General features: G+C 36.8%; 1 protein-coding gene across 2 annotated transcripts in view; it reads left to right on the forward strand.

The window, feature by feature from the left end:
• MID1 (midline 1) overlaps positions 1-24,112 on the forward strand; it is a 158,905-nt gene that overhangs the window by 65,477 nt on the left and 69,316 nt on the right. For both annotated transcript variants that reach the window (XM_045538570.1, XM_045538571.1), the window contains exon 3: positions 23,431-23,526. In XM_045538570.1, the coding sequence (XP_045394526.1) occupies positions 23,431-23,526 (96 nt within the window). The remainder of the gene's footprint in view (positions 1-23,430; positions 23,527-24,112) is intronic.

A 24,112-nucleotide genomic window follows, 5' to 3' on the forward strand; every position in this document is an offset into this window, starting at 1 on the left:
GCTAGAGAGTCAGAAAATGAGACAATGCAATCAGATCACCAAAGCAACAAGGAAAAAATATCTGTTAAGGAAAATGGAGTTCTGATTTTTTTCCACCCAGTAAAGGAATCAGTTGTAAATCTCTCAATTCTTTGTCATTGTACTGATGACCCACTGGAAGATATTTTATTCAGATTTCTTCTGAATAAATCTGAGTAAATTTGAACATTATATCTAATAGCTAGTGGTGCTTCCTAGGAGTCCTTGGGAGTAACCATGGACTAAGGCTGAGGTGGTGGAAAGGAAGCCTTCACAATTAATGTGGAGAGTTATGTGTTTGGCACTTAGAAAAATTTTGGTCTTTTTCGGTATTTGTGTAGCTTTCCTCCAAAATACACTCATAAAAATAGGTTTCCTGAAAGGTTAAAAAGCCCCTGAATCTGGTCATTTTCCTTGGAGATTGATTTATCTCTATTTGGTAGTTACCTTCAAATCTGTGTTTTTCAGAGAAAGTGACTCTGCCTCTTCCATTTTGTTTCTAAACAATACATTCAATAAAAGTGCTTCCTGTTCTGAAAAAAATCACAGTCATATTTATAATTTAAAAATAGTGTTCTGTTAAGATTTCTGTCAGTGGGTAAACACTAGAGATGGTGAAACAAAATCAAGTCGTTTCCCACAAATCGATGTCCCTCTCTATGCTGTCATTATTGAACTGGGCTTATTGAAGGGGGCATTACAGAGAGGGGCACCATAGAGGGACATCACGGGTAATAGCATCATTGAGGACATTATAGACAATAACATCATAGAGACATCATAGAAAATAGTTGCATGGGAAGGAGCCTCATAGAGAGGGACCTTACAGAGGGGACATGGGAGATATAGTGGTATATTAAAATAATCCAATACTCAACTTAGCTAAATAAATAATAGTTATTATAATTTATGAGGGGTGCCCATACTAATTACAATATGTATAATTACAACAGGTGGTTTTCATCATTTTATGCGTAAATCATGCTATTATGCTATGTTTTCTCTTCTTGCCTAGTTCTATGATATGCGTGGTCATTGGCTTACAATTTTTAGAAGGTACTGGTAAATATGGTTGTGAGGAACTGTTTCTCTCTGAAGCTTTCTGCAGTATTCCTCCTGGCATTATTGAGTTTACCTTAATCATATTTAATTAGAGGCTATTTGCAATCCCACCAACCTTAATTTGAATTTTGGCTCTGCCTCAGATAACCTTTACCTTGAGAAGGTTTCTGAACATCTCTAAATCTGAGTTCCCAAGTTATAAAATAGGTCCAGCAATAATTGCCTCTCAACACTTATGTGAGGAGTATGTGAGATTGTGCCTGTAAAGGATTAAGTAGAATGCCTGGTACTCCAGAAACTTTTAAGAATGATAAATTGTTATCTTTGGTGCTATTATTATTATTCTACCCTCTGACTTAACATAGCCTGGTCTGCAAAGTTGTATCTTCATCAAGAAAGTGTCTAAGGTTAGGAGAAATGCAAGAGGGAAGAACACACGGGAGGATGACTTTATCCCTTCCATGTACATGAGAACAGCAGTGCCTAAGTTTGCTTTCTCTACTTTGCTCACTCCACCCTAGTAATAATAGAACTCCACTGCTGCTTTAATCTTTCATTCTTGAGTCTCAGCGAAGAGTCATTTTCCAGTGCTGTTGAGAGTTATATAGCCCTAAGGGATTTTATGAAATAAAATGTTCCAAAGGAGTGTTCTAGAAGATGAGTGATGTGAGTTAATACCAAACGTTTCTTCTGACGAGGGAGTGTTAGGTGATAAGACAGCTGCTGAAGGCTGAACTGATCTTTATCCAGGGAAGTTCTGTACTTGAGGTTGTCTTTGTAGGACAGACAATAAGCATAGAAAATGCTACAAAAAAGAGGTTGGTTTGTTTCACAGTATCATTGAGAAAATAGCTATAAAGAAGATACATAAAAATATATATTAATAAATCTGTAGAGTGTGGTCATTAAATGCCACTGAATTCTTGAATTATTATAAATGGCTGAAATTCAAATAATTTTTATGAAACAAAACCGAAACATTTCAGAACATCTTTTTTTCAAAATTGAGGCAATTGTTCTTCATTTTACAGTTTCTAAATACTGTTTGTTTTTGCTGTTGTTATTCAGAAAATAATTATTACCTTAAAATATTTAATATTTTTTTCCCTAAGTAATAAATTCCATGTAATAAAAGGCAACAATCAGAAAGTATCATGCCAGAACATTTCAGGCATGCCCCAAATGTCCACGGCAGGATGGTGGGGCTATTTATCTTGTAAAGTCCTAAACTACCATAGGAAGTCCCTGTAGGATGGTCTATTGTGTGGGAGTTCCATTTAAAATACATTGATGATATCCAATTTTTTAAAAAAATCTCTGGAAATCAAATTATAGTTTATTTGAATATATTATTTATTCATTTATTCCAGCAGCCAACACTGCCAAATAGAACTAAATAAGAAAAACATGAAGAAAAAATAAATATGAGAATCATGACTGCTATGAACTGATAAACAAAAGTTTTTGAAAAGCAACAAAACAAAACAACCCCAGCCTTGTTTGGGGGCATTAAAGTAGCATTATTTAGGGTGTGTTTCTTCTTTCTCTTCCTCCTCTTTCATCTTCATTAAGAAACAGTCATCATGTCACTACAGGCAAACATACCATTTTGAAGATGTTTAACAGGAATATTTTTCTCCCTTTTAATCTTGTGACCTGAATATTGGTACAACTTTCATCTTTTTGGCAGGCAAAGGGATTACTAGATGTGCTGAAGGAAAACATGAGTCTTTCTTTCTATGATTGTAGATTGGACAAAGGATGAAGAACAGTGTATTATCTTCTTATGTCAATTATTTGGGACAAAAGACACAAGCTCCCCAAAATACCTTCAGAGTTTTTCACCCAGGATCATGTTAAACTACAATGTGTTGAAAGGTTCATCCATCTGGGCTCAAGATCCCACATTTAAAGAAAGAAAGGCTGAAACTTTCCATAATGTTCTCTACCCTGGGTTTTACAAAGACACTTATGTCTAGTTATTTTTTCTTGTTGAAATTCTGAAGTAAGTCAAGGTGTACATACGTAAATCTAAAACTTGCCTTTGAAAGGAAACAGCCTATATTTCCACAAATTAAAGTTTATAATTATGTTGCATTTTTACTGTATAAGATGGCAACATTTTTCACCTGGTCTGAGTTCATCTGTTAGCCTTTCCTTAAAAATTCAATCAAAACTTTCATCAGTGTATAAATCTCCCTATAATTGATAGAGAGCTAGATAAGAATTAGCCCATAATAAGAGCTTGGGAGAACCCAGTGGTATTAAAGGGATACTGGCATGAACTACTATATACATTTCTACAATTGAATTAGATTCAGTCCTAATACTGTGTGTGAAACTCTAAATTAGGTCAATGGCCCAGAGCTGGTTTTATTTTGAGTGAATTAGATATTAAAGCATAGCAATATTTCCCTTCCTCTAAAAAGTCTTCTGATAAAGATTTCAATTCATTATGAAAAAAAAACATTTCCCAAATTAAAGTCTTTTAATTAAATCTTGGTAAGAAGTTCCAAGCATGCCTCTTTTTTTTTCCCCAAAAGAGGTTCTTCCACAGGGTGCATTTAGTGTTTACTGATATTTCAAATCCTCTTGGTTCTAACCAATACCACTTAGATAACGAATTTCACTTAATTTGCTTTCTCCCTTAAGTGTAACCTTGGAAATACCAATTTTCCCTTTGATGCACTAACTCTCTCTTTGTCATCTCAATTTGTAAAACCAGTGCAACCTCATAACAGGCATTCTCCAGGGATATTACAAGAGAGCAAAAAAAAAAAAAAATGAATGAAATGAATTGACTTTTTAGAGAATGATGCCATAAGAAGCAAGACATAAATCTACTCCAGAAGTTTAATAGTGTATGGATGGAGAACAGAATTTGGAATTGAATGGAACTGGTATGGAGGCCCAGTGTTATGTTCACTAGCTGTGTAATCTTGGGGAACTGAACCTATCTGAGTGCATTTCCCCATCAATAAAAATCAGGATAATAATACATTCTTTATGGCATTAGTGAGAGGACTAGAGATAAAATATGCAAAATACCTGCCATGTAGTATATGTTCAATAAATGGTAGTTGCTATTATCACTACTACTATGGCTGCTTTTATAGCTGCTACTACTACTAAACTACTGCTATTATTATTTTTTTTGCTATTATGACTCCTACTATTACTTCTACTACCACATGAGGAAGATTTTGGAAAGAGGAATCACTTCCTTCAGTTCTAAACAAATGAGTTGTTACCTCATCATAGCCTACCTTTCTAGTTGGAAAAGGAGAATGACCAAGTGTTTTGAAATTAGATAAACCCAGGGGTAATTTATGGCGCATGATAGACCATAGAAGATAGGCGAACCTGAGTACATTGTCAATGCTGAATTTGTGTGGCTTTGAAATTTGTTTTTCCAAAATTGAATATTGTCAAAGATGTTGAGATTTATCTCATGGTCAGTATTTGATCTTTCAAAGCTGACAAATACCTGGCACACTTCAAGTTGGATTAGAAGTATGTAGACTGCTGTGTGGTTATCATTGTGAACACATATATCAAGGAGTGTGTCATATGGGAAAGAATTATTATGTGTTTGGTACATGGTAGTTGAATTAAGACTTCTACTTAATGAACCGGAATTGAATTGCATTAGAAATTCTTTTTTTAATCCAAAATAAAAGTCAAATGTAATTATGATGATTCTTTCTAATGTGACCTGGTTGGAATATCTTTGAAATGGTTTGAGTTTGGAATAGAATGGAATGGAATATGTCAGTTATTCCTTCCACTTTAATGTCAATATATCCTCCAATGCAATTCAACAAACATTTGTTGATCCTACTCAATGTTCAGATTGGAAAACACTAAAACTAGCACAAAGATAACTTTGTCATTAGGAAGTTACTATCCAGTAAACCTGGCTAGTATATTTAATGTATGGTCACTTTTTAAATTTTACTTTTCATTATAAACTTGTGTAATAATTGAAGAAAAGAAAGTATTTTGAGCAGCAAAGTTTCAAGTTCACCCCTTTTATTCTTCACTTTTTTGTTTAGACACTATTTCTGATGTTAATTACCACATTCATTAGGTCTTAAGTTCCCACTCTGGCTCTCATCATGACTCTCAAATTTCTCACAACTGGCAGAACTTGGTAAGTAAAGAACTATATAACATTTTTTTAAAGGTCCCAAGCATTTATCCCAACAGCACAAACTACCCTATAGAGACATTGTATACACTAGTAGCAATGAGCAAATGTTTCTTTTATTTTTATAATTGTTTTGGAAAACCATATGATTGCCAAAGATACCACATACATGGTCAATTTGGATTCATTTCAGCCTTTAAAAAATCTGCAAAACACACTAATAGTTGTGATGTATAGAATTGAGGTTGTTTTGTTTTGTTTTGTTAACATACCTTCCAGCTGTACCAATGTTAATGTTTAATTTAGGTTAAAATTCTATGAAAGATTTCATTGATATGATCAAAGTTTGTTAATCATTTTAAATGGCCACTGATATTGCCAAATTCCATTCTATGATGTCCACACTAGGTTCCATTAATGGAGATAAAACTCCCCTTACTGATTTGACTCTTAAGTATGATAAAATGGCTGCCTAGAGGTAAACTAACCAGAGTCCTGGAAAATACAGTGGAAATACCTAGCAACAGAGATCTTCAAGTACTTCTCCTTTAAAGTCCCTACCCTCTCACCCACCCTCTGTCTGACTCTTAATTCAATATTTGCTCAGAAAATTCACTGTTGGGATTTTTGTATTTAATGATTTGAACTCATTTTTGCAATTTCCTAGAGAGATATTTGAAGTGGATACTCAACTACAATTCCAGGCTTATGTGTTTACGAAATACTTTGCTATACTACAAAATGCAAAGAATATAAAACTACTTTAGAGTCCTCATTCTAAAACCCTCTTGTACTTTAGTGCTAGAGGAAAGAAAATACTTGTCAGTCAACAACTTAAACTTTGTGTTTTTTAGTCTTGATATATGTATGTAATTGGTTATGAAAAGAGTTGGTATGCACATAGCCTGCCTCCGACTACATCAAAGAGTATTCCCTTCAGATACAAGTTTTAAAGTTAGTGATTTCAGATATTGAAAAGTTGTAATCACCAGCTGTGAATTATTGGGTGGGGGAGGAGAACCTATTACCAGCAACTGAACTCAAGTGTTTTCTGTTTGTGTGTAGTCCAAAAACAAGTGTCTGCTAATTTCATCTGTCAACGTGCAACGGTATCATTCCAGGCAAAGAGTAGAAGATGTAGCCCTGGGAGTGAAGCTTTTCTTTTCAGCTCATGTGCAGGAGAGAATTGGGGTTTTTGGCAGGGGAGACAGATAGGCTTATTGCATTTGGTACCTTCCATAGAATATCAGAATGCCAAGTAATTGGACCTTTCCAGAAAGTTCTCAAGATCATCAGAAGTGCCCATTTAAGAGAACTGGAAAAATTTCCAACTTTGAGGCAACACTGTGTTGCTTTGTAATCTGAGAACACTGCACTCTCTAAATTTATTTTCAGGATTTGGAACTAAAATGCCAAATTATTTTCCCAAACTCTGTAGGAGCCCTCATCTACCTACCCACTCACCCATTTCTTTAGAGAATATTTGTTGAGACTCTATTATGCAGCAAGCATGGTATTAGGTACTTTGAATCCAATGGGGAAAAAGAGAGACACGGGTTCTGTCCTAATGATGCTTTCCTTCTAAGGGAATTCATGAATCTTTTTCTGCCTTAAGCTGTCTCACTATGAGAAGGGGCAGGGAGCGTCTCAGTATGTGTTACCAGAGAACACTGGCCCTAGTTGATTTAATGTTCACCAAATTGACTATTTGGGTGAGATACTCATTACCCATGGTGTACATCCAACTTAGAACCATCTAAATTGAAATAATAGACCTTTGTGTACTATAACTTTGTGATCTGATGATATATTGGGTCACATATGATCAAAGACACACTGACTCTCTCACTTTAAAGCAATGCCTCAGACTCTATAACTAAGCTAGTTTAGTTGTGAACATCTTTCTATGAACCTCAGAACATTCTGCAGGCAACAGCTAGAATTATTTGTGTGGAACATTAACAGCCCAGGAAACAGATGAAGGTCCCAGGCAGAACTGGTTCCATAAGTATTTGGTGCTATGAAGAATTTGGGAATTTACCAGATCTTGAAACATTGCAAAGGCCCTGGGGTCTACTCTCTAAAGGCTGAAGATAGTATCCAGGGTTCTGTCTCTATCTGAGCTTCCATTCCCACCTCACAAAGCGCTTGTACAATGGTGGTGAACAGAAACCCTATCGCCCTGTTATCTATACATCAGGAGAGTAATAGAGCAACCTCCTAGTGTTGCTAGGTCGAATAACTGCTGGCCCTGATTTGCTATGTAAAGTTTCAGGAACTAACTGGTAATTAAGATTCATGTAAACAAACCTGGATTCCACTAGGAGCCAAGAACCCACCTACCCACTATCTTTCAGCCTTTTTCCAACCCCAAGGGGTGGTTGTATCCTGAGCACTAAAGACGCCATTTTTTGTTAAATAAACATGATACTTAATTTACAATTTTTGATTGTTTGGCTATTGAGGAAACTATACTGGCAAATAGTGTTAATTTTCAGGAAATTAATTAAGTGGTAAAACTTAGGATACCATTATAATCAAGTTTAATCATGAAGAGATAGTTAAATACGTGGCTCAGTCTCTTGTTTGTTTCGTTTTGTTATTGTTGCTTTGAGTTCAGAAACAGCTTTAAGAATCTCAATTTATGGTGGAGGGTCAATTTCTTTAGTCATCATTATGTACAATAGAGTAACATTGCAGGGAAAAATCAGATAAAAGATGAAAAATCCCAGTGCTAACATGTGGTTGAAGCAATATTGGAGGTCGCAGGTAGTGTAAATTCTCCAATTATTAACAGAGATGAGCTTTGTTAGAGGGAGATAGATCATTTAAAGTCATCTATCTGATCTAGAGCCAGCAGCATGATCTAATGATTTCATTTCTGGATTATTTTTAATATGTAGAATTATATATGTTTGGGAAGCATTTGCTATTATTTTAATCATACCATTTCCTCCTAAATTGCTTTTGTTAAGTAAAATAATGTTGCATTGAAAGAGAGTGTGTATTTCTTAGTAATGCTTCACAATTCCTCATTCCACAATTCAATAAATCATCTTACACCTGTCAGCACATATAGTCTAAGATTTATTGCATGGTCCATTATGTAGTAGATAGCTCTTTGGCTGGAGAGCAATTTCTGAAACTAATTTAATCAAAGTGTTTTTATAATACAGTGAACTGTGGCTTGATGTCTCATGTATGTATTGATGTCTTCAGAACCATATGATTTGATTCTATCCAATTTGGAAATGGAATTATGATTTGGCTTTATGTGACTTCTGTTATAGTCAGGAAATCTTTAGATGTGTTAATGTTATTCATGTACTCTTCTATCCAGCAAACATTTATTGGTGGCTCTATTTGCACAGCTAGCCCTCTGTTAGATGGTGAAATGCAGTAGGGAAACAAAAAAAAATTATAGGTTGGTGAAAAGAAACAACTGAGGGCTCAGAAGGAGCAACAAACAGGGCAGTTATTAGCCAACAAGGCTAATTTCTGAAGTTGAATGTTCATTTTGTAGGATGGTAGTAATTATAGCTGGCTTCTATTGGGGAAATTCTAAAACTACGATAGTTTTGAGGACTTTGCATGCCAACTCAAGAGTTTGAACTTGATCTTTTAAAAAGAGACAAATTTTGGAGTTTTCAGACTGGAATGATATAGGAATACAAGCTTACTAGGAATTTTACTTTGGTGGCCATGTGTGGGCCCGATTGGTTGGGCAAAAATTAGAGGATTGAAAACCAGTGGTCCGTGGAAGAAGATGGTTAGAGTGGCAACCTTGGGAATAAAAGGGAAGGCTGAAGTCAAGGGGTCTTTATAAAAATAACAACAACAAAAAACCTTTAGAGAGTGCTTAGATAGAGGGCATGAAGAAGAGGTTAAAGTCTAAGATTATGTTGGGGTTTTAATCTGGAAAATGGTAATATCCTTTGTAAAGATTAGGGAGTGGGAAGAAATTTCAAAGGGACAAATGGTGCAGTTAAGAAAGCTAAGTTTAAAATAACAGGGGAGCATCGAAGTTAAAAGTTGGTATAGAGCCAGGAATGAAAGACCAAAGCTTAGGTCAGAGTTGATACCTGAGATCAAAATCTGAATATTATCAGTGCAGAGGAGGGAATTAAAGCTGTAAAAGAGGATTCCATCACTAAAGGAATATGAGTATGTGAAGTCACTGTTTTATCATAATTGTTCAGAGATCGAAAGAACAAGTTCTGGTGGAAAACTCACTTGCAGTCAAAATTGTGTAGTGTGCAAGTCTGCCTTTAATTATACTAAATGCATTCAAGTTGAAAATTTGTTCATGACTGATATAAGTAACACTTTATTCAAATAAAAATAACACATTGGAGAAAGATAACGGTTGTGGAAGGCCAAAAGTCCTCTATATACATGATTTACTGTCGCCATCTAATTGTCCAGCTGTCTCTGATGTCATGTGACACTCTGCCTCCCTGGAGTGCCCAATCACAGTGATGGACCAAGTTACAGCCATTTGAAAATCAAATTGTAAAAGTCACACTAAAAAGTCCTGAGAGCTAGGTTTAACATGTTTGCTTTCAGCTTTATACACTTTGTGTCAAGCCAAATTTTAAAGAGGTGCACTGTTTCCAGCCAGTGGAGGAGGGGGCATTATTTTTTCATCATAAACAGATGAGTTTGGGTCCTCTGCTGGCTGGCTGCCCTCTTCCCCTTGCAACACCACTAACATTTAAAAAAAAAAAAAAAAACAACATTTATAAGTAACTGAGAATCCACTGGGGGGAAATTCACCAAGACTGTTTTTTTTTTTTTGGAGGGGGCATATTCTGAACATCTGAATTCTATTTTCTTTTTTATTAGAAAAAGCAATTCAGAATTGCCAGCAGGGATGGGGTGATCCCCACTGGCATGGGTGATCAAGGTGCACATGCATGCCTGAACCTTCCGTCTGCCATGACATTGGCTCACATACCCCCTGCCCCCCAAATTCTCCAGCCTCTGCTGGGTCCGTCTTCCATTCTGTTTCCTCTTCTCCTGTGGAGAATGAACGAACTAGGGAAAGGCCGGAGAATGGGGCCTGATGACAAAAACTGAGTAAGTGATAGAATCACAAAGTATCCACGAGAAAGGGAAGGTGGGAAGAGCAGCAGAGGGATTGCTTACCCACCCTTCACTTAGCTTCCCTCTTTCTCTTTGCCTTTCTCTTCTTCCTTTCATTTTCCTTTCCTTTAAGCTGAGATTTCTTAAAGCTGAGAAAAATCTTAAACTCCCACACACTGAAAGATTTTATAACAGTGCAGGCAAGTGGTTCTCCAACTTTAGGATGTGTCAGGATCCTCTGGGAGGCTTATTGAAGAAGAGCTTGCTGAGCCCCAGCTCCGGAGTTTGAGTCAGTAGGTCGGGAGGGGTGCCCAACAAATTATATTTCCAACCAGCTTCCCGGGGACAATGCTGCTGCTGGTCCAAGCTACATTTTGAGAACTCTTGGTCTACCTTCTAGACTCTAGAAAAAATGAGACATTACAGTTTGTAATTATTATAACTGGCAAGTGTCCTCCTGGTTCTCTGACTATTGGACAGTTTTCTCTCACTGGGTTAAAAGCAAATGGTTTGGTTTTTAAAAAAATTTTTTTAAATGACATTTATCCTTTGACTTCTTCTTTAGCAAAACATTGTGTATGTAAACTAAAATATAGTCTAGGGAAATGAAAGCTAGTTCATTTCCAAAATACAGTGACCCTTAAGTTGTCTTTATTCATGTGTAAACAAACAAATGTTATTGGGGAAAGGTCTTAATAATTTTTTTGTAAAACACTGCCAGTTAAATAATTCTCAAAAAAATCTTTTTTTCAGGCAGGTGGTCATCAATCAAAGAAAAAGAATACTATGTTATCACTTTGGTTTCCATCATTAGAAATATTTGCATTTTACCTTTTAGATTACACAAGGGTTTCTAGGCTTCAGGGCAGTTGTATTGCCTGAGTTGACCTTTGAAAGTCTTTGGGTAGAAAAGTAAGTCTATTCTTTTGTCACCAGAGTTTAAAATTTTTTCCTAAATCTTTGATTTAATATATAAAAATATTATTGAATTATAAACATCTGTAGCATACTTCTTTTACATTTCTGGTGACATAATTACTATTAAAATGAAATAATTACTGCTAAAATCAACAGACCAAACTTGTATGATCCAAATTCTTTTTCATAGTATACTTTGAAGTGACCATCCAGGAGTTCTTTTTAGCTATTATGAATACTTGAATGATACAACAAAGCATTCTCTTATATTTCCAAGTAAAAAAAAAGTCCTCTAAATTTCTTAACAGCAACAGTGTCTCCCAGCTACACACTGTTGTAGTCAAGTTTCTGGGATGTCCTATGAGAAATTCACAAAAATTCATACTTCTATACTCATCTCTATATAATTTTATTTCTGTACTTGTTGCATACATGTAAGCTGTATTACAAATATATCACTTTTATTCTGAATAAAATCCTAAAGTGTAAAACTAGCAAAGTGAATAAATCATTAATTTTTGTTCACTGTATCATAGAACCTGTTTCTCCATTTTGAGCAATGGTTCTCAACCTTGGCTGCACATTAGAAACTCCTGGAAAACTTTTTATAACTCTGCTCCTTGAACTTCACCCCAAACCAGTTCTTCAGACTCTCTGGTTGGGAAGGGGTTGTAGACTGAGCATCGTATTTTTACAGGTCCCCAGGTGATTGCAATGTGCAGGCCAGACCGGATCCACCTAGTGGATGCTCATCATCTTGCATCCTTTCATGACTTCCATGTTTCCTTAATTTCAACTCCATTAAAATCATCCTGAGTAGACAAAGGCAGTGGAAGTCCTACTAAAGGCTGAGGAAATGGCTGAGTAAAGATGGTGAAGTCAGGGACAAAGGATGCCATGAATTTAAGGACTTAAAGAGATTCAAACCTCCTAAAACCCAGGCTAGACTTTGTCTTTGAAGGTTACTCAGAGCTGAAAAACAATCACATGCTTTCATATTCTTCTTTGATTCTGTAGGATGTCCCAAGTGGGGAATTGTCTTACATAACATTGATTTTGTAAATTCTTAACAGACCAGACCCACTTTGGATGGAATGGAATTTTAATCTATTTTTGAGCCAAAGAGTGTAACCTCCCTTGGCTTTAAACATTTTTTTGCACCACCCATGTGTGGATATAAATATTGTGAACAATATGAACCCTTCCTGGGAATGCCACAAATTCAAGAACAAAGCTGACCATGTATTGAATTTTAATAATCATTTTCAGCAGCTGGTATAGAAAAGGCATTTTCCTCTAAAACCTAAAAATTTGAGAAGATAAAAATGCTGTAGAAACAAAGCAAATCATACTTACCCATGCAAAATTATTAGATCAAACACTCTCAACTATTTTAGTTTGAAATGTATTCAATTCAACTGAAATGAAGCGCCTGCAGAATGTGTCTGAGGTGCTGGCTTAGAAAAAGATTTGATCTTCCCACAGTATATGGAAAACAAAAATGTGTTTTTGTCCATCAAAGGCTAAGCATTCAATATGAGACTAATTTGATATTCACGGCTGGCAAAAATGTTCGATGGTATCAGTAAAAACCCTATTGAAGTAGGAAGGCCAGAACGTGTTCATTAATGAATATCTGGCAATGTCATCATCTACTTAAGATGGAGAAACCAGGATAAGATCAAAATTATTCAATCCCTGAGTGAGGGAGGAAGTAAAGCTTGAAAGGATATATATATAAACAATGTGTATGACATCCATCAATATCAGGGGATTTTATAGACATTAATTATCCAGCACTCTATCCCTCCCCCCTTTAAGATGTATTTTATGATTAAGAAAAAAAAGACTGAGGAAAATAGAATTGATGGAGACAGCAATCAATGAGTAATTCCACGTCCACTGTGCACTTACAACCCAATGCTTTATATACTTATTTGCAGAATGGAAAGAGCTGACTAATCCTCATGCTGTGCTTTCCTTACTCTTGACCATGTTCTTGCTAAAGCAACCTTGATCCGATTTAATATTCTCATTTCTTTCTCATCTGAAGCTTCTGCTTCTCTGAACAAAAGACACAAGTAAAACAGGAATTTATTCAGCCATTGCATTTTACCCAGAATTTAAAGCTACTTTTTTCTGTTATAAGTTAAAAATGATTTTGGTGGCTGAAAAAAAGAATCTAGAATTTTGGGTACCTGAAGGATTGGAATTTGAGGCATACTCCTATACTCCCCTAATAGGGGTTGAAAATGTTAAGTGAATTGAATTATATTGAAATTTTAAAATGGTTTGGACCAAGAGGAAAAATGCTATATATAAATTAATAAAAAGTACTTAGATTATAAAAAAGAAAGAAAGTTATTTTTATTAATAAGGAGAGCAATTTTCTATAAATGGCCAGGTAGCAAATATTTTAGTATTCATAGTGCAAGTACTCAACTCTGCCATTGTAGCACAAAACTCTGTTATTGTAGCAGCAGTAGACAGTAGATGACATAAAAGAATGGGAGTGTCTGTGTTCCAATAAAAGTTCATGAACACAGAAATTTGAATTTCATGTACTTGTCTTTCTCTCTCTCTCTCTCTTTTTTTTTTTTTTTTTTGGAACAGAATCTGCCTAGACTAGAGTGCAGTGGTGTTATTATAGCTCACTGCAACCTCAAAGTCCTGGGCTCAAGTGATCCTCCTGCCTCAGCCTCCTGAGTAACTGGGACTACAGGTGCCCGACACCACACCTGGCTAACTTTTTAACTTTTTGTAGAGATGAGGACTCACTATGTTGCTGAGGCTTGTCTTGAACTCCTAGCCTCAAGCAATCCTCCTGCCTTGGCCTCCCAGGGTGCTAGAATTACAGGCGTGAGCCACCTCACCTGGCCTGAATTTCATATACTTTTCATGTGTCACAAAATTTTATTCTTCTTTTGATTTCTAAAATATTATTTAAAAATGTGAAAACCATTCTTAGCTGGAAAGCCGTATAAAAACAGGTAGCCGGAAGGACTTGGCCATTGGGCCGTAGTTTGCCAACATCTGGTTTAGAAGATTAAATATATTCCCAATCCAAAAGTTTTCATTTGAGCAAAAATAATCAACTACTATAAGTCTGTTTCACAATATTCCCATAAGTTCTGAAATTCCCTTCATCAGATCATTCTTAACTGACAAGTGGGTTGCCTCTCTTAATATGCCGTGGCAGCCCAGAGTACTGTGTTGAGAAGGATTCAGAAGTTGAACAGAGGCAAATGAGCAGAGAGGGCATCAGGAGAGCTGTCCAACTGAACTGTCCCTGGCTCTTATACCTATTTGTAAGCTTACAAAATGCCTCCTATAAGTTCCACTGATAAAAGTTATAGACATATTCTTAGAAACATTTCTCTCCAACCATAAATTTTGCAACTGAGATCATTATTTTTAAGTTAGAGGATTTCAAAGGCTCCTAGTAGTACAGCTTCATTTGATATCAATTTTCAAAACTGACAAATATATTTATTGGTCGGTTGCTCACCTCTCTTATTATAGGCAGAAATGGGGCTGGGGGAGGAGGAGTGAACAAAAAAAGGCCATTCACATCTCTAATACCTGGAAATGACTAGTTGTTGTTGGCTCTGCTAAAATTACAACTAAAAGAATATAACTATACTAAGATAGCTATTTACCACCATTAAAATTTGAAAGCTCTTCTAGATCATAAACAGTATTTTAAAAATTGTTCTTGGTATATTATTGACTACCAGATTAGAAACATAAACACTGAACTCCTGATGATGGAATTTATAAATATATGGAGCAGATTCTGTGGTGTTAATATAGAAATTTCAAATAAAATCTGACAAGGTAAATATGGTATCACATATCAAAATGACTTAAATTGTCGTCTATGGAACACTAGACTTAAATTTGTATGTAGATTGTGTTTTATTAGGTTTTTGAAGTTCCCTGAGTGGCCTGTCTTGCCAGGGCATTTGGAAATACTATTATAACCAACGAAAAAAGGCATTAAAACATTAAACCAACATAAATTACATGTATTTGCAGTCTGTCGTCAGTCAAACCTGAAGATAGCCTCAGACTCCTGCAACGTAATTAAAACATCTTAAGAGTTTAGTTACATACAAAGAATTTATGCTTTTATGCAGGTGACATGTGTTAATACGGGTGTGTTTTCATATTAAGGATTGTGATTAAAGTTTCTTAGAAGAAACTTGACGTGTCCATATCCTGATCACACTGGAGTGGTGGTGTTGGGTGTCAGGGCTCTGAATGCAGTTGCTGAATGTCACTTTGAATGTTATGGAATGAAACAAGCCAGATCTGTGTTTGCCTTGAAAGGTATCCAGACCTAATATTATACTTTAAAGACATTCTGAAGTATTGACTTCGGAATAAGAGCAAGCATTCTTTAAGGCTTGGGCAAACCCAAAAGGAATTACTAAAATCTCCTGTTTCCGGCATACATTTTAATAGTAGTGCTCAATGACAAGTCATTAATTCTCTGCAATCTGACTCTTAGGTACAGGTCTCCAAAGGCTAAAATTAGGGGCATTTGTCTGCTTACCTTGCTGTTTGATTGGGTATTGCTGTGTGTAGAAGTACAAAGCTCATCTGTTAAGTTGGATTTACTATTCTCTGCCGGTGTCCACATCGGTGTGTAAAGGCTCATACTGAAATCAGGGTAAAATCAGCTGTCCCACTGTGGACTGTTAAATTATCAACTCAAGCCTCACTAGAAACTATATAACATGAAGCAGGTTGACTATGGCTCTATGAAAATGCATTCAAAATGTATGCATTAAAAATGATAGGAGCAATTAATCACCCTTTTTGCATAAAGTAGGTAGAGAAGCCTCATTCTTTAAGCAACATGCTTTACACCTTTGTCTTTCACAAATTTGACCTATACCCAATCTTTGGCTTAATATTAAGAAATTAAATCTGCCCACTTGCATTGTTACCTTTAAAAGGATCATCTTGAATTATTTGTAGTCCTCATCTTTGGTGGTAGCACTGGGAGGGTAGTATTGAATTTCAACAAGTGGTAGCACACTTAATAAAACCTTATCCTTCTCGACAATGACTGTTAGCACATCCTTTCCCCTCACAGAATAAGAGCACTGTGAAAAAATCACCTGGGGAAGAGGTAATGAATTCAGGCTGGGAGCAACTTGACTTTGAGTTTGGATAGAATTTGAAACAGATGTGTCAATGATAATTGCTAGACTATCTCTTATTTCTATAAACCCGTGTTTATAAAAATTTGTTCAACAATGTTATATTTGCCATCCAGATATCTTGTGATCTGGATGGAGTTATATAACATTTCTTGAGAACACTTCTAAACTGTCAAGGCCCTCTTCTTGGGATCAGACTCAACTCTACCAATGAGAAAAGCCCTAAAGCGTAGAAGGTGTTTTAACAATCTATAGTAGTTACTAAGGTAACTAACTAATAGTTGATTTACTGCATTATATTTCAGAAGGGTTGCCCAGTGAATATTGAATTTTCCGTGCTAATTGTTCCCACAGTGAATATTTAAGGGTGTATAGTAGACAGGGACTAAGCAATGATGGGTATACAGCAAGTACTCAATGCATACTATGGTTTTGTTATGCTCTCTTTTTGGTAGTAGAATTATTTTCTGCCATGCAGATGCATTCCAGGCAGAGGGAGGAGCATGTGCCCGTGCCCAGGCCCAAGAACAAGCTTGGATATGCAAAACAGCTTGCTCAGGAGGGCATGAGCACAGCATGGGAGTGGGGGAAGTAGGGAAAATGGAACTATGAGTAATACTGGGCACTAAAGGAAAAGGAATTACCCATTCAGACTAGGAGATGAGGAGGGCTTCATAGACAAGATGACATCAAATAGTAGCATTAGCATTCATAGAGATTTAGGACCTTATGCAACTTTTAGAAATACATATACTTAAGTCTAAAACAGAGACCTGCAGCCTAGATGGGAATTCGGACATTAAACAATATCGTGAGAAAATTGAGCAAACTGGGTTCAGTGTTTTCAGAAAATGTAATCTTCGGGGGAAGCATATTCTTGTAGCTATGTGCTACTAAATTGAAAATCTGTGGCAGAAATAACTTATGAAATGTGTGGGCATGCTTTTAATTTGGTTATGGTTTAAATAGTTTATGAACTGTATGGGCATGCTTTTCATTTGGTGGTGGTGTAAGCATTACAAATTAAAATTTTTAAAATCAGTCTAACCTCCAAACTTGAAAAACAAGTTCTTTCTTTCATTTAACAAGCACTGATAGAACACACCATGAGCCAGGTGCTCTTCCAAGGGCTTGCAGTATCTCCTCCTTTCATTACCTTGACAGCCTCATGAGGAAACTGAGGCACAGAGGTTAAGAGCTAGGATTTGAACCCAGGCAAACTGGCACCAGTCTCTGTGTGCTTTAACCATTGTGCTCCTTAAATCAAAATGTCTATAAGTCAAATGAGGTTTAATTTTCTTCAGATTCTTGTGAGTTCTGTCAAGCTAAGCTTTCTAGCCATAAGTAAAAGTCCTCTCAGTAGCTTGCATAGAAAGAAATCTTCCTGGAACTCATAGAATGGTGTCTATTTCAGACTTACATAAAAGGTTTGGGATACATGTTAGTGTTTAACAGGAGCAAGTGTGTACCAGTAGCCCAGAAAATGTCACCATTTTGGTTTTTATCTTCTAGACTGAGGATTGGCAAGCAACAGATAGGGGCCAACTCTCGCTCATCACATCACCTGTTTTTATGAATAAAGTTTTATTGAACACAGCCCTGCCCACTCATTTACATATTGGCTATGGCTGTTTTCATGCTAAAACACCAGCACTGAGTCCTTATAACAGAGAGCATATAGCCAATAAAGCCTGAAGTATTTATTACATGGCATTCTATAGCAAAAATATGCCAGCCCCTCTTCTAGACTCTAGTGTTGCGCTGATCAATATGGTAGCCACCAACCACATGTAACTGCTGAGTATTTGAAATGTGGCTGGTTTGAGTTGAGACATGTTATACATGTAAAACAGGTATCAGATTCCAAAGATTTGGTAAAAAGAAAGAAAAAGAATGTAAAATATCTCATCAATTTTCAAATATTGGTTAATGTTGAAATGACATTATTAAAATCAATCCTTGTATCTACTTTTTTAAATGTGACTACTAGAAAATTTAAAATGTGACTCACAGTTGTGGCACACATTATGTTTCCATTGACAGTGCTGGTCTACAGCCTGAAATTTGGAGGATATGTGACCTCTAGAAAAAGTCAGAAAGAAGGGAGATGGGGGAAGAGAGAAAATAATCTCTTGTATTTGCAAATATATTTCTAAAGCAATAAAATCTTTTATAATTTGGCTTTCCTCATGGGAAGGAATACTCAAAAAGAATGGGTTAGGATGTCTGTGGAAACGATCTTAGGTGAGTTCTTTCAGAAGCAGCCTCTGACTGAGAATTTGAATTGGGAGGTGATTCAGGAAGCACCTGGAAGAGAGAGGGGAAGCCAACAGGGAAAGGAAGGAAGAGGAAAAAGGGCGTGTTAATGAGCAGGTTGTTGCTGTGGACCCACATGCTCCCTCCCAATGGAGCCCTGTGGGAGATTTTGTAGAACATGGCTCAGCGTGATCCCAACCGAGCAAGTGAGAAAGCTGAGCTGTTCATCCACCAATTGCCAGTAGCTGCTGGTTGAGGGCCACTCCCAGGGGCACCAGCCTCCCCTTCTGCTCCCCAGCCACACCAGCCTGCCCTGCCTGGGGCTGGGTAAACCCCTGGGGCAGAAAGGCATAGGTGTTTGCAGGAAAAAGCCATCAGCAAGCTTGAGAATCGTGTCTGCCAGGGCACAGGGTTGAGCCCCTCTAGTGCAAGTCCAAACTAAATGTTTTATCCTAGAATTCATAATTTCAACAAACATTTGTATAGTTCTGTGGTGTGTGTGTTTATTTTCTCATTTGATCTTAACAATAGTATAGAGAGGTAGATTTATCATCATCCACACATTATGGATGAGGAAACTGAGCCTAAGACACATCCAGTCAATTGTCCAAGAGAGTCCAGCTGGGGTGGTAGCCCTGTCTCCTCACTCTGCATATGTGGTCACTCATGCCTGCCTCCTTGGAGTTCTACAAAACTTGACTTGAATAAGAAGGTATAAATGCATTGAAGTTTTTAAGGTGAGAATAGGAAACTAAAATGAATTTTTTTGTACTCTGTAGAATTTTTTAGATCTCCATAGGGAAGTGCAGATACTTATATATACTTAGTCCCAAGACTATTCCACTAAAAAATATTACCTCTCTTTTGCACAAAGCACAATCAAAATCAAGAGGTTATAGAACCTACTGACCACCACACAGGATGTTAGTGATAGAGTGAAATTCCAGAAAACCTTCAGAGAAGTCCCTGTAGCGGAAGCTTATGGACGCATGGCTCATTGAGGACTGGATTTTGTTACCTTCCCATTACTCAGGTTCTCTTCAAAAGTGTTGTCAGCCCCTTTGGTACCACTTGGAAACAAGTCTCCCCCAACTTAATTTCCCTTTATTATACTTCTAACTGACTCAGTAATTCTTTGCGGACTTCAGTAACACTTGTACTATTTAAATTTGAATAACCCCAAAGGATCTAGATAGGTCAATGTGTTTAAACCACAGGTTTTAGTCTATGTATTAGTTGATTAGAAACAGATTTTATACATGATGCATACTTAATAAAGGGAGGAGGAAGCAAGCAGATGTTTGTAAAATCTAAATGTGTTGGATTGAATTTATTTGGCCTTCTTTTACTGACTAGCTTTAGGAAAATCATACTTATGACAATTGAACTATAAACAGTTAAATGATGTATTTCCCTAGAAATTTCCTGCTGTGAAGGGTCAGCCAAAAAGGAAAGTAAAAGGATTCCCTAGTATTAACACACCAAAAGAAGTTAACAAATATACCTTATAATAGTCATATCTAAATCAAGGACATTGAATAATGGAATGCCTCAAAATTATCCTCTAGTGTCCAACCATAAAGTGATTAGTAGTTGGAGTTCATTTAGTCCAAACAATAGAAAAACTTTTGGCTTTGTTACTATTGTTGTTGTTGTTGGTAAGAGCTTTGAAAGCAAGTTTTTCTTTAATGCAACCATGAGATCATTAAGTTGCACTTAAATCGCTATCTGGCTCATTCTCTGACTCTCCAGCCTTCTGTTGTATCCCATCCTTTAAGTGAGAATCAATTATTTTTCTCCTTTGAAATTGTCATAATTTGATGGCTGGGTACAGTGGCTTATGCCTGTAATCCCAGCACTTTGAGGGACTGAGGTGGGAGGGTTGCTTGAAGCCAGGAGTTTGAGACCAGCCTGGGCAACATAGCAAGACCCCCCATCTCTACAAAAAATGTTTTTTAATTAGCCCTGCATGGTGGTGTGCACCTGTAGTCCCAGCTACTCAGGAGGCTGAGGCAGGAGGATCACTCGAGCCCAGGAATTTGAGGCTACAGTGAGCTGTGATGATGCCACTGCACTCTAGCCAGGGTGATAGAGTGAGGCCCTGTCTCAAATAAATAAATAAAGATAAAATTGTCATATTTGAAATGTTTTGAGTGTTTCAAAGACAAAATTGAAGATTTCTTGTTGGTTTTCCAGTCCAGATGAAATATGCACAAAATCTCCCACTGAATTCTGAACACATGAAAATTATAGATAAAATATTCTAAAATGTATTCTAAAGAATACATAATCAAGCTTAAACATAAGTGGAAAGTGTCCAAGGACCAGAAATGAAAGAAAGTGCAGAGTGGTGAGGGGAGACTGAAACTCGGCTGCTCCCAACAAGTGAAGATGAGATGAGGCGGTGGGGACTTCAGGGGGACACATGGGGTATTGTACACTGCATGTGGCAGGAGCCCCACACACCTGGAGACCAAGATCCCCCATGCACACACTGGGCTCAAAGGTTACCTCACACTTTTTCTGGGATTGAAGTGAGACGCAGAACTCTCATGGAAGGAAACAGAGGCCCAAACCAGGATCTGTGCCTCTATTACACATGGGTGCCTTGTGGGAGAGCCTTCTTTGGAGAAAGAACCTCAAGCTCTAACCTCAGAGTGTGCACCTCGCCTGGCTGGGCTATGTCATTCCCCAAATCACAGCACAAGGAACAAAGTTTGCATCAGATGAACTGATAGACAAAAATTACAAGACACAGGATAAAATCACATCCTTGAGAAACATTAAGCAAACACAAGGAAATATGGAATTGCCTTTTCTCAAAAGAGCTTAAGAATAAGTGAATATGTTTAGTTCTCTTGAAATTCTGAAGGAGAGAATTGCATCTTTGGAACAGGAACAGAAAAAAATTCAACAAGAAAAGGGAAATGTAATAAAAAACCTACTGGAAATGAAAATGCAGTCATTGAAATGAAAAAAAGGCAACAGGATAAACACAAGATTAAGAAACTTAACTTGTTTTAAAAATAACCAGAGATTTCTGCTTCTGACATATGCATTTGAAGCATTAGATAAAAGTGAGTCTTTTCCTGGAGTTAAGTGATAACTTTTCCTTAATGTACCTTTCTAAATAAAAAAATTTAGAAATGTAGAATGAGCTAAAATTTTCATAAATTTCACAGCATAATGAAATATCATCACCTTTATGAAACTGTTAATTTTCAAAATCCCTCATACTCTTGAAATCCTCTTTCTCAGGTGGCATTACAAATCTGAGGTCTATTCTCTTTTCCATGAAATTTCCTGTTGCTCCATATCTTTGCTGTATTTGTGGAACTATCTATACATTAATACTCATAGTTTGCCTAATCCTTTGCCCTCTCATACCGCCCTGATCTTGGCATATGACATTGTTCTATTCCCTGCCCTTGGAGGACTCTTCCACATGCTCACCTCCACCTCCATTCCATCTTCCCAAGAAATTCCCACTCTTGTTTACCAAAAAAAAATTCTTGCCCATCCAAAACATGGTCCTCTTGGAAACTCTCTGCTAACAGCCATCAACTCTTCCCCTTCTCTCTCTCACAGCATCTCTCTCCCAGTTGCACAGTTGAATAGGAAGTAGATACTTTTATTTTTGCTTTCTCAGTATCTCTCCCAGCGTCTGGCTTATAGTAGAAGCTTAAAAAGTACTTGTGTGAATGCATAAATAAATGAATGAATGGTGTAAATGAAGAGCATGTGAAATAAGAAGGAATGGAGAAATCTTACCAAGTCTTACCCAGAAGAGAGGGTTATTGTGGTTGAAAATAGGATTAAATAATCATTCCAGGGAATTTGAAATTTGATGAATAAACATAGTGCTCAAGGAAATTTGATCTGCCATTGATAAACAAAGAACAGAAGCATGAACAATAAAATGTACAGTTGTCCTGTGGTATCTGTGGGAGATTGGTTCCAGGACCTACCTCAGATACCAAAATCCAAGGATGCTCCAGTCCCTGATATAAAATGGTGCAGTATTTGCATATAACCTGCGCACATCCTCCTGTATACTTTAAATCAGCTCTAGGTTACTTAGAATACCTAGTACAATGTAAATGCTATGGAAATAGTTGTTATACTGTATTGTTTGGGAATAATGACAAGAAAGAAAGTCTATACATTCAGTACAGATGCAACCATCCATTTGTTTCTCTGAATATTTTTGATCCACGGTTGGTTGAATTGACAAAGAACTCACGAATACGGAGGGCTGACTGTACTATGACTGAGTAAATGTGTGTGTGATGAAGATTTATAAATGTCTATAAATGACCATATTGTCAGCAATAGCTGAACAATTCAAACCTTTCTCCAAGGGATTAACCTCAGCTTGCCCAAAAAAGGATAAATCCTAAAAATGCAATAGCAGTTGATTTGATGTGGAAATATTTTCATCATTATTATTGTCGGTTCTGATTCAAGTAAAGGAATAGAAATCCATTTACCTCCTTTCTCCCTAGTTCGTGACCTATAACTAATTATTCAGTTAAATATCCCTGAGTTAGTGTGAGAAACAGGAACAAAAAGAATAAAGTTGAATGTTTTCTGAAAGGTTCTTTTAAATGCGAATTTTGAAAATCCAGTTTAAATCTATAAATACTTGAAATTGCATTGATTTCATTGAGGTTTCTGAAAAATATCGGTTTTTCCTGAGTATGAGTAATCTTGTGTATACTAAAGTATAAAAGTATGCAGAATAATATTTTTCCTCTCTTTTTTGAACAGCAAAACTTAGAGAGTAACCTCACCAACCTTATTAAGAGGAACACGGAACTGGAGACCCTTTTGGCTAAACTCATCCAAACCTGCCAACATGTTGAGGTGAGTATCTCTGTATATTTCATATAAAAACTACTAGATCAGGGTTTTTATATCCTCATGTTTTGTAATTTTAAAACAAGAATCTTTCTTAAAATTAAATCTTTTGCAGAAGCCAAATATAAAAGATGGATGAAATTGGAAGGAACTAGAACCTCAGAGAATCTCTACCATCCAGGGCTGCTTCCCACTCCTGTTGTAGCTCTCCCTGATCCGGCATTATACAGTGGTCCTAATGTTGTAGATTTTAATCACCCTTACAAAGAATAGCCAAGAAAAGCACTATTTAAAAGGTGTTGTGTTAGTTCACTAGGGCTGCCGTAACAAATTACCACAAACTTGGAAAGCACAAAATAAGAGAAATTTATTGTCTCTCAGTTCTGGAGGCCAGGAGTCTGAAATCAAGGTTTTGGCATGGCCACCCTCCCTCTGACAGCTCAAGGGGAGGATTCTTCCTTGCCTCTTCCCACCTTCTAGTGGTTGCAGGCAACCCTTGGAGTTCCTTGGCCTCCAGCTGCAACGCTCTAATCTCTGCCTCTGCCATCGCATGGCATTGTCCTGCTGTGTCTCTGTTTGTGTCCAAATTTCT

This window comes from Lemur catta, chromosome X, assembly GCF_020740605.2.
Source record: "Lemur catta isolate mLemCat1 chromosome X, mLemCat1.pri, whole genome shotgun sequence".
In the NCBI taxonomy this organism is placed as follows: domain Eukaryota; kingdom Metazoa; phylum Chordata; class Mammalia; order Primates; family Lemuridae; genus Lemur; species Lemur catta.